This window comes from Ostrea edulis, chromosome 2, assembly GCF_947568905.1.
Source record: "Ostrea edulis chromosome 2, xbOstEdul1.1, whole genome shotgun sequence".
Classification (NCBI taxonomy): Eukaryota; Metazoa; Mollusca; class Bivalvia; order Ostreida; family Ostreidae; genus Ostrea; species Ostrea edulis.
The window spans coordinates 35,099,051-35,110,682 of NC_079165.1; the positions used below are offsets into that span (position 1 = coordinate 35,099,051).

Consider the following 11,632-nt stretch of genomic DNA (forward strand, 5'->3'; position numbering starts at 1 on the left):
AATAGGGGTCATCTTTTTAAACGATGTACCTGTGCACCAAGTTTGATGTCTGTCAAGCAAAGGGTTCTCAAGATATTGAGCAGACAGTATATTCCTATGTCCAGTTTAACCCTTTACCATGTGACCTCAAAATCAATAGGGGTCATCCACTTCGTAAGGTGTACCAAGTTTGATGTCTGTCAATCAAAGGGTTCTCGAGATACTGAGCGGACAGTATATTCCTATGTCCAGTTTCACCTTTAACCATGTAACCTCAAAATCAATAGGGGTCATCTACTCCTTAGGATAAATCAGTGTACCAAGTTTGATGTCTGTCAAGCAAAGGGTTCTCAAGATATTAAGTGGACAGTGTATTCCTATTTTCATAGTGGATTGACCCTTTACCTTCGACCTTTTGATCTAAAAATCGATAGGGACCATCTTCTACTCATACCTGACCCACGTATGAAATATCATTACGTTCAAGTAATGGTTCTCAAGATTTTGAGCGGACAACATGTGGTCTACCGACCGACCGAACCACTGACAGGTGCACAGCAATATGCCCCTCTTCTTTGAAGGGGGCATAACTATATCGCGAATATCAAGTATGATGTTGAGATAGGCATTCCCCACCTTCTAGCTTACAATGAATTCATTTCTTTTCTTCCAAGAATGGGAACGAGCACATTTTAAATGTATTTATACACAGGCAAAATACTAAGCTGATTTTCCACAAATCATGTTGATTTTTAAATTGATGGTTTACTATATGTGGAATGCAAGTGTTTTAGGAATATGAAAATAGCAGGAATCTTATTGGAATTAGAATAAGATGTTTGATCCGCTCCCTATTTGATACAAGAGGCCCATGGGCCACATCGCTAACCTGAGTCACCTTGGTCCATATTTAAAGATTTTCCCTATATATTCGCATTTAAAATGTTGATCTCTATAGTAGCCCCAACCTACCCCGGGGGCCCTAGTTTTTACAAACTTGAATCTACACTATGTCAGGAAGCTTACATGCAAATGTAAACCTTTCTGGCCCGATGATTCTTCAGAAGAAGATTTTTAATGATTTTCTCTATACATTTGTATGTAAAACTTTGATACTTAACAATAAACATGGTTTCAGTCAGGTCCTATAACCGACTGTAACATATTTACAAATGAATACATATATATGACATATTAAACTTGTACATGTATGTCTAAATACAGATTGTAGGTAGCAGTACTTCAAAGTAGTAACCTTGAAATGACGCTGTGACGTATCTCATTTCGGCAGGTCGTTTACACTGTTTACAACCGCGGTTCCTATCTGGTATCTGCGATGTTCTAGATCTCAAAAATATGCGTTACACTTTTAATCATCTATAACTTTATTAAACCAAAAGCAATTACAAAGATATTTTGTCAACATCTAGTGTATTAATATAAATTTTATTTGACAAAATTTAGACATAATTGAGAAATGGAAAGCAAAAAATAAGATTTCCTTCAGTAAAAATGTACATGTATCCATTTTACTTTCATAAACATAAATTCAATGTCCATTTTCATAATTAAAAAAAAAGTTTGTTTGTAGCAAGTACCGTTAAGAGGAGCCTCTGTTTGAGTGAGTTCAAATCGATACGCGGAAGTGATTGACACTAAATCAAATATGTTCAGATAATGCGACACTGACTCAAACAAATTAGGACGTCATGTATTGAGGCTTTAATTTGAGAAACTTTGGGGAATTGTTTACGTGACGTGGAGAAGTATGAATAGAACGGAGTGAGGTTAACTGCCATAACTGCCATTTGGTCAATATAGCATAGGATTATATTGTAAAAACAGTAACTTTGTTTCAAAGAGAAATTCCCGTCCACCCGTTCCCATACCAGTAGATCTTAAAAACACGCTGCGTCTGTAAGTATATATACTTATCTTATACGAGAGAGAGAAAAATGTATGTTATGCGTTCGCAAGGAAATCTTAAAGAAAAATTTAATTTATATGTATCCTTCATCTCTGCAAAAACGAGAGAGATTCAAGTAATATGTTTATCCTGAGAGAGAGAGAAAGAACTTTGGGTGTAGTAGGCCGCGAATGTCAATCATCCTGTTTATATATCCTACTATGACATCACAGTGTGCCTTTCTCGATCAGCTGATTTCCATCACGAAGTAAACAGCTGATCAGTGTGAACGAGTAACAATATAAAAAGAAGTAAATTTCATACAATGTTTGTTTCTTTTCCTCTACGGTAATATATTGCAATTGACTTTGTTTGCCTTTTACTTTTGAAAAAAAAAAAAAAATGAAATATCACTAGTTGATAAAACTGATTTATTCAGACTACATGCACTAAGTGCAGACATATTGCATCATCTATTATCGTTGCCTGGTGCGTTTAAAATGTTACTAGGACACGTCCTATTTCTTTATCAGTGAGACATCCACCCGACCTCGCTCTTTCCTATTGTGGTTGTGGTTCCAACCGGACTAACTTTTTCCCAAGGTATAAATTCACTTTATATAATGATTTGGAGGGGCGGGGTTTGATTTATTGTGGTCAATTCTACCTAATGAGAGTACAGGAGCACGTATCGTAGGCCATTTTATTATTCAATCTATATAAATCATATTTTAAGTGGTAATGCACTATATGTCATATGTGGGAAGAGTGCATTTAGGGAGTGAACATACTATTACAAAAATTATTTTTACTTTCAAGCGAGGAGACATTGGGAGAAGAATTTTATTTTCTGTATTCAATTTTCAGACGTGACTATGGCGGTGATGACGGAGAAAGCTTTGTTGAAGCGCTACATGACCCTCCCCCAGCCTGATGACCGGGTGATGTGTGAATACATCTGGATAGACGGTACCGGCGAGGGGATCAGGTCTAAGTGCAAAACCATGGACTTTGAACCCAAACACCCAAAAGGTAAGGCGGTGGTTTGAACACCAAACTATTTATTGATTTGTAACAAAAAATAATAATTTCTATTCTATATGTGTTTATTACTAACGAACTATCAAAGTTTGATTTAAAATGTATTTATGGGGAAAAAACCCGGAAGGATACATAGACTAGTAATAACCTATGAAATCCCTCTTTTTTTTCCCCTCTCTCAATTATACTACATAACAGATGAATCCTATACACTACTTGAACATAAAAAATATGATAGATTGATCGATAATCGTTGCATTTTATTTTCCTCCAGAGTGTCCGGTGTGGAACTATGACGGGTCCAGCACGTATCAGGCGGAGGGTTCAAACTCGGACATGTACCTTCATCCAGTAGCATTGTACAATGACCCCTTCCGGCTTGGCAAAAACAAACTGGTGTTGTGTGAAGTGTACAAATATAACAACAAACCAGCTGGTGAGTCAATATGTAAATTCATCATACCATCCTCTACAAGAGACCTAGTTTTCATTATCATGATCGAAGAAGGGGGGGGGGGTATTGTTTTAGGTCTGCCTTTATCTGTCTGCATATTTAACCTTGGTCGTAACTTTTGAACGTAGGAGATAGTGCTTAGTATTTGATAAAATGGAAGGTCAATGTCAAATTGCATGCGGCTGATTAGTCAATGTCATTTTGATAAAATTTATTTGATAAAAAATAGATTCAATAAAATTGGTCAAACTTGCCACAAATGAACATGACCACGCTCGGGGCCAGGCGCTGGACATAGTGATTTACAAAACAAAATGTTTTAAGACCTCATATTTAGTAATAACCTCCATCAAATTCGTTCATGTTTAAGGTTTAAATATTGATTTTGTGTATCAGTTATCAGAAATCAACAAATGCGCGGTATAATGTAATCATTTTTTTTATCATGATCGAAGAAGAGGGGAGGGGGGGGGGGTATTGTATTCGGTCTGTCTATCTCCTGTCTCTTTATCCGTCTGTAATTTTAACCTTGATCGTAACTTTTGAACCTACAAAATAGAGCTTAGTATTTGATAAAATGGAAGGTAACTGTCAAATTGCATGTGGCTGATAAGCCAATGTTATTTCAATAAAATTTATTAGGTCACCTGACCTATTGCAATTGGTTGTCGTCCGTCGTGCATTAACAATTGAACATTTTTAAATTCTTCCTACTAACTACTATTTCAATTCTTTTCAAATTTGGTATGAAGCATTATTGGGACAAGGGGGACATAGATTGTATATTTCAGGACTCAGCACTCCTGGGGCCCTAGGGGCGGGGCAAAAACTGCCCAAAATTGACCAATTTTAAAAATCTTCTCAAGAACCACACACGTGAAAGAAAAACTAAATGCATAGTGATGTAGAGCAGGAAGGCCTCTACCAAAATTGTAAATTTCATGATCCCCGGGGTAGGGGTTCTGAACCCAGGGCGGGGCCAAACTCGGTATATAGTGTTTATGTGTAAAACACTTAAAGGTCAAGTGTAATAAAAATAGATTTGAAAATAAAGTTTATAATTCATTAAAACCCGTTTTGAAAAGTTTATTGATGTGTTTATTATTTTTTTTAAATCCAGGTAAATGCGCAAAATACCTATTCCAAAATCGTTGTTTATAGAAACGAATGAAGGAATTATCGCCCTTTCTTATGACGTCATCTGAGACAATTGTAGTTGTTTACGCCTGTATATCATCGTTTTAATTTCTGTGAGAAATTGCCGTTTTAGCAACACCGTGGATAGTGACAGTGAAATACCGTAGATACACTTGAGTTTAGGGATTCAACCTTTTATATTTGTACCTGCACCCGTTTCGAAACCATCCGATAGTCTATGTTCGACAACTATCTCATAGGAATCTCAGTTAGAAATTATTTACCGAGCCAGTCCATAGAAAAGTGGGAATGATATTGGAAAAAATGTTCTATCAAAAGATAACCTTTGTATTTTACACAATCTAGGCTAATCAAAATCAGACTTCATAGATACTCGCCGTATACTCTATTGTAGCGATTGTGAGCGTATTTAACTAGATATACTCTCACGTTTGTATTTTTTTAATGGAATTTACTGGTATGAGATTGATCAGATTCAGATTATGATGTGTTTAGCTAGATATATATTTAATTGAAAAATGCCTTTTTGAAAAAAGAACAACAAAAGACAAAAGAAAAAAAAACTTATTGTGCACAACGTTATTTGTAACCTCCCCCCTTTTTAAAAAAGAAAAACATCTACATGTAGATACAATATCATAAAATGTAAATTAGGCCTATTAGTTCATGTAATTTCTTCACAACACACGTCAAATGCGAAATTGAAATATTAAGGCACAAAGTTAACGAATTGTAGCATTTTGAGGTGTGAAATTTTGCCTTAATGATTCATGATATATTAATGTACAGTCTGTAGCACTTAAAACCATATTAGGAAAAGGAAAAACTTGTACTTGTTTTCATAATGAACTTGAAGAAAAGGCTTTGGAAATTGGACTGACTTAATAAATAAGGTTTTATCAAAATGGGTTTTAAATTGAATTGATTTCCATTTTTACTATATTTTATTTTTTCAATATATATATATATAGTGAAGAAATGAAATGATGAGTCCCTTATAAATATAGTATGAGTACGACAATATTCGAAAGATATTTCATTTAATAAAAGAAATAAAATCAATTTGAACTAGGTAATGGGTGACATTAATTTTTATGTGCAATCGCAAACCCATTGAATACAATGTCGCATTAAAGCATTCAGTGGTGGATGTAGAGAGGGGTGGATTGCATCCCCCCTTAATTTGGGTTGAACTTTTTATATAATTAAAATACATCCCTCCACTTGTTTTGTAGGATGTCCAGTTAATCATCACTTTGCATTTTGTTCATAGTCAAACAGGATGATGCGTCGGGGTTGATGGAAACCTGATCCTCGTTAATTAAAGTGTCACTCACTGATCCTCGTGGATTGTCACAAATCTCAGTGTCTCTTTTCAGTTTCAGTGTCCAAATTCTTCGAAATTTAGGGTCTTTTGGGAAAAGAAACATACTTAATCCCTGTCCCGATTTGACATTGCAGTTCAAAGCAGCGCATTGTACCATGAATACAGGACTTTTCTATGTAAACACTATAAAACCCTATCAATGCAATCGAAAGTTGTCTCAGATGACGTCATAAGCTACGAGCGATAACTCATGTCACGACACATTTATCGATCGCTCAGGTAAAAGTTTGATAGCGCCGTGTACTTCACGACAAGTGATTTTTATCAAAATTGCCATGGAAATTAATCCATAAGTGTACGACAGACATTTTTCTGTGTAAAAGTAAAGTTTTAGGAAAATCACCGTACTTGACCTTTAAATAACATCTTCTTTAGTGCTATTGATACTAAATTGAAAGTAAATAGATATTAAGAAAGAACAGGTAGTCCTTTACCAAAATTGTAGATTTAATGATCCCAGGAATAGGGGTTTTGGTATCAGGGTGGGGCCAAATTGGTCAGTCATTAAATGTGTGTACAATATACATTTTTAACGTCTTCTTGATAACTATCATTCCAATTCTTTTCAAATTTGGTATGAAACATATTTGGAACAAGGGGGACATCAATTGTAAATTTCAGGATTTCTGCACCCCTAGGACCTTAGGGGTGGGGCAAAAACTGCCCAAGATAGACCAATTTTTAAAAATCCTCTTCTCTAGAACTGCACACGTGTAAGAAAAACTAGATGCATAGAGCAGGAAAGCTTCTTCCAAAATTGTAAATTTCATGATCCCCGGGGTAGGGGTTCTGACTCCAGGGCGGGGCCAAACTTGGTATATAATGTTTTTGTGTAAAACACTTGAATAACATCTTCTTTAGTGCTATTTATATTAAATTGAAACTAAATGGATAGAACAGGTAGTCTTTTACCAAAATTGTAAATTTGATGATCCCCTGGGTAGGGTTCTGACCCCAGGGTGGGGCCAAACGTTAGTATATAGTATTTGTGTAAGTTTGCTGATACTGTATAAAATCTAAATGCATACTTAGGAATAGCAGAAAAGGATGTACAAAAAATGGTGAATTTCATAACCCAGGGTTATGACTTTAGGATGAGTCCAAATTAGTTATATCTTTTGATGTTTTGTTGTTAATACACCTATTATTTAAATAATAATAATAATAATGTGCGGCATTTATATAGCGCATTATATAATTTGTAATTACTCTAAGCGCTTTAACAATGTAAAACATGATAAGATTAATCAGAGCATAAAATATAACATCCAAATAAAATAAAACAATTTAAACATTACGAGTTCATGCGACAAACCAGCCTTTACTTTAAAAAATATATATATTACAAAATATGGTTATAAGATTTCCTAAAAAGATATGTTTTGAGGTTTGTCTTAAAACTTTTGACAGTGCCACACGAACGGATGTCTATCGGTAAACTGTTCCATAGTGTGGCAGCTGTTACATCAAACCTTCGATCTCCATAGGTCTTTGTACGAACGTGGGTTTTTTCTAGCAATCGTGAATTGCATAAACGCAGAGATCGTTTTGGTTCGTACACAGTGATGAGGTCGCTGATATAGGCCGGTGCCAATCCGTTTAGTGCCTTGTATGTGTGTAGTAAAATCTTGTATTCAATACGGGAATCAACTGGAAGCCAGTGCAAGGACACAAGCACCGGTGATATATGGTCATGCTTCCTGACCCGGTCAACAAGTCGAGCTGCTGAATTTTGGATTGTCTGTAGCCTGCTCAGATCTATTTGGGGTAGCCCTTTAAATAGTGCATTTCCATAGTCTATCTCTAAGCGTGATAACACAAGAGAACATACAAGTGTCTTGCAGGCGTCATCATTGATGAAAGAACGAATCCGTGCAATTATTTAAATTTTATTTAAATTTACCTATTATTTAAAGCCTCTCATCAGTGTATGCACTTTTGAGGGCAGTGAAGTTTTAAGAACATATCTTGTTTTATACTGTTGCTGAACATTAGAATTTAGCTTAGATATTCAGAACAGGAACATTTTTTCTAGATTTCATAGCTCATGGAAGTAGTGATACTTTTTCACTAGTATTCAGGTGACCAATAAGGCCTGTGGGCCTCTTGTTTAATGAAAAATAAATTCAACAGAATTGGTCAAATTTGCCACAAATGAACCTGACCACGCTCGAGGCCGGGTGTTGTGTTTTACGAACAAATTTTGTTCTTAGATCTTGTATTTAGTAATATGCTGTATCAAATTTGTCCATGTTTATGGTTTAAATATCGATTACGTATATTATTTATCAGAAACCAACAAACGCACGGTGTGTAATGAAGTGTGCGAGAAAACAGCTGAACAAAAGCCTTGGTTCGGGATAGAACAAGAATACACGCTCCTGGATGTGGACAAATATCCGTACGGATGGCCAAAAAACGGATATCCTGGACCCCAGGGTTAGTAATTAATTCCATTGTATCCTGATTTATTAAAATATCTTTAAAAGGCCACTTTGATTTAGTTTGGTTTAAATAATCAGTTACACTTTTTAAAAAAAAAATGTACTGGCCAAGGTATAGCCGTTTCACGTTATCTGTGAGTGACTTCACGAAATTTTCTAAACACCCATGGAATTTCAAGTTTGTTCTTCCTGGTTGTGTAGACTGCATGACTTATGTGATATAGTTCATACTTTGCTTTTGAAATTTGGTTAACAATCAATTGAATGCAATCATACAAACTCTAGAATACCAGGTGCCGCTCTTTTTCACAGGACTATAATATTTTTATTGTAATCCTATGAATTACCAGGTGTTCCTTCCTTTTTGCAGGACCATATTATTGCGGTGTCGGCGCCAACAAAGTGTTTGGGAGGGACATAGTTGAAGCTCACTACAGGGCATGTCTGTATGCAGGCATCAAAATCGCCGGCTGTAACGCCGAGGTCATGCCTGGACAGGTAGGTCAAGGTCAAATTTTGATCACGGCACATGATACTTCAAATGTTCCAAGTAACGTGAATGTTTACATTTCATTCTAAATATATATATATTAGTATCTGGCATCTGAAAATTCCAAAAAGATAATAGTTGGCCAACAAGTTGCGCATGCTTATTAAATGCCCAATCAACGTTGCATTCCGTTTGTCTTTCAGTGGGAGTTTCAGGTGGGACCCTGTGAAGGTATCGCTATGGGGGATGAGCTGTGGGTGGCCAGGTACATCTTGCACAGAGTGGCGGAAGATTTCGGGGTTCTCGTCACCTTGGACCCTAAACCTGTTCCAGGAGACTGGAACGGCGCAGGTGCACACACCAACTACAGCACTTTAAAAATGAGAGAGGACGGGGGGATCAAGTGAGTTGTTTTGTATTTCTGATTTTAAATTTATTTTCTGTTATATTGTTTTTAAAAAAAAATTCTGTTATGTTGTTCAAAAATCGAAAATGTCTTTTGTGTACAAGACTTGCAGCATTGTTCCTCAGTAATTCAACAAACAAGCTATGAGGATGTTTTTTTACTAATAGGTCAGCTGAATCAGTCAGGTGATCTATAGCGATATATTCATGTGTGTTAATAACAGTGGAACATTTTTGACATCTTGTATACATCTGAACAAAACCCACTTCCTCCTCAAAAGCCTAGATGATGCATGATTACATGTATATACTGAGTGGGGGGTAGGGGTGCGAAATTCATAGGCCCTGTGTAGTGTATCAATCCCAAGGGCGAAGCTTTACAGCTTACGTATTAAAACAGAAAACCCCATTCCTTTCTAACCCTCTTCCTCTTCTTCTATGTTTGAATGAGTGCCTATTGGAATGGATGTGTGAGCAAAAGGTAGAAAAAATGACATGTACCCCTTAGTCGGGTGGGTTTGTACGGGAATGTTAAAACCCTGATTGTTATTAATGTATTAGTGCATAAATGTTGTGTAGGGAAAAACAGAACTTTCCCCTTAATTAGTAACAGACAAAATGGGCGCATTGTTCGAATTATCCAGTTCTTAATTTGTAACAGACAGAATGGGCTCATTGTTAGAATTACCCAGTCCTTAATTTGTAACAGACAGAATGGGCTCATTGTTAGAATTATCCAGTCCTTAATTTGTAACAGACAGAATGGGCGCATTGTTAGAATTATCCAGTTCTTAATTTGTAACAGACAGAATGGGCTAATTGTTAGAATTATCCAGTTCTTAATTTGTAACAGACAGAATGGGCTCATTGTTAGAATTATCCAGTTCTTAGTTTAAAAAGATGCACCCGTAGCACCCCCAACATGCTAAGCATGATACTCGGGTGACCGTTAAGGCCCACGGGCCTCTTGGTGAGAAAACAGCTGCTAAGTACTTACTTACAATGAAGTCGAGGTCTTCCGCGGACATTAAAACGTTAGTCGATGGTAATTTTCCTTCAAACTTTTTTTCAGATACATTGAGGAAGCGATAGACAAACTGTCCAAGTGTCACGAGAAGCACATCAGAGCGTACGACCCTAAGGAAGGAGAGGACAACAGACGACGACTAACGGGACTTCACGAGACTTCAACGATAAATGACTTTTCTGCTGGGGTAGCCAATAGGGGCGCCAGCATCCGCATTCCCCGCCAGGTGGCACAGGAAGGACAGGGGTACTTAGAGGATCGCCGACCCTCATCAAACTGTGATCCTTATGCTGTTGTTGATGTGATCTTAAGGACTACCTGTTTAGGGGAAATCTAGGTTTATATGTGTGTGAATATCTGACTTATTTGTGGATAGAATGTAACTCGAAGAATTGGAAGTCACGTGTCTTAATAGGTGTAATGACTTTATATGGAATCTTGGCAATATCCACTTATCTTACCAATACGAAGTGATTTAAACAAATTGTATGGTTTAATCCTTACGTATAGCTTTTTGTTTAATATTGTTCAGCTGTTTACAAATGTTTTACAGTAATTTTAGTTATGAAATAAGCTAATGCTTAGCTATATATTATGCTATGTAAAATGGCCTGGGACATATAATTGTGCTTACAAACAGCAAAGTGTGATTTCCCCAAACCATTTCTTATCGCATAATATGAGTAAGTATTTGTTTAGGTTTTGAAAACGTTTGATGCAAATGATATCAGTCCGAAAATATGAATTTAATGTGAAACAGAGCAATATCGTTAGAGCAACATTCTGAAAATCTGTGATAAGTCGTTGTTTAGTTCAGTTTATTGTTGAAGTACCCAGTGCAATAAATCAGATAGAATTAAAGAGAAGGAATCTTGCCATGCTATAACTATGTAATTTTGATATGGAATATTCCTCTAGCATTGATGTAATGGGGGTAACGTTGAATACGTGCGCAACTGCGTTATTGCACACATTCATGTTAGCGTTAATGTTTTTAAACTTGATGAGAAAAAGAATAAATTATCAACATAAATCCATTGAAATACAAAATGTATGCTTTAGCTGTAGCATAAAGGAGGTACTGAAGGCATTGATGAATAGTGACATTTCTGGGATGTGAAATGCGATCGCAAGCTCGTGCATTTCTACACCCAGTTCGTGCCAACATTCCACACTTCAATATTCTAAAGTACTGGTGAATTACACAACCTTTTATTCCATTTACTGTTAAACAGTAGACGGTACACCCGGCATTGATAAACAGCGCATACTCCTTATTTCAAAATGTTGCTTCCCATATATAGTACGAAGAGATGACGTGTTGAATTGAGATAGACGTGC

General features: G+C 36.3%; 1 protein-coding gene across 2 annotated transcripts; it reads left to right on the plus strand.

Moving 5' to 3' along the window:
* The first annotated feature begins 1,607 nt into the window (after positions 1-1,607).
* On the plus strand, positions 1,608-11,324 carry LOC125682073 (glutamine synthetase 2 cytoplasmic-like). Of its 2 annotated transcripts, none has more exons than XM_048922463.2 (8): positions 1,608-1,896; positions 2,419-2,488; positions 2,753-2,917; positions 3,201-3,362; positions 8,218-8,364; positions 8,740-8,867; positions 9,063-9,262; positions 10,337-11,324. In XM_048922463.2, exons 3-8 carry the CDS (start codon positions 2,761-2,763, stop codon positions 10,626-10,628), a joined length of 1,086 nt encoding a protein of 361 aa, XP_048778420.1. In that variant the 5' UTR covers positions 1,608-1,896; positions 2,419-2,488; positions 2,753-2,760; the 3' UTR covers positions 10,629-11,324. The 2 variants fall into 2 exon arrangements, with proteins under 2 accessions (XP_048778420.1, XP_056009847.1); XM_056153872.1 differs by lacking the exon at positions 1,608-1,896 and adding an exon at positions 2,132-2,233.
* Positions 11,325-11,632: the final 308 nt, after the last annotated feature.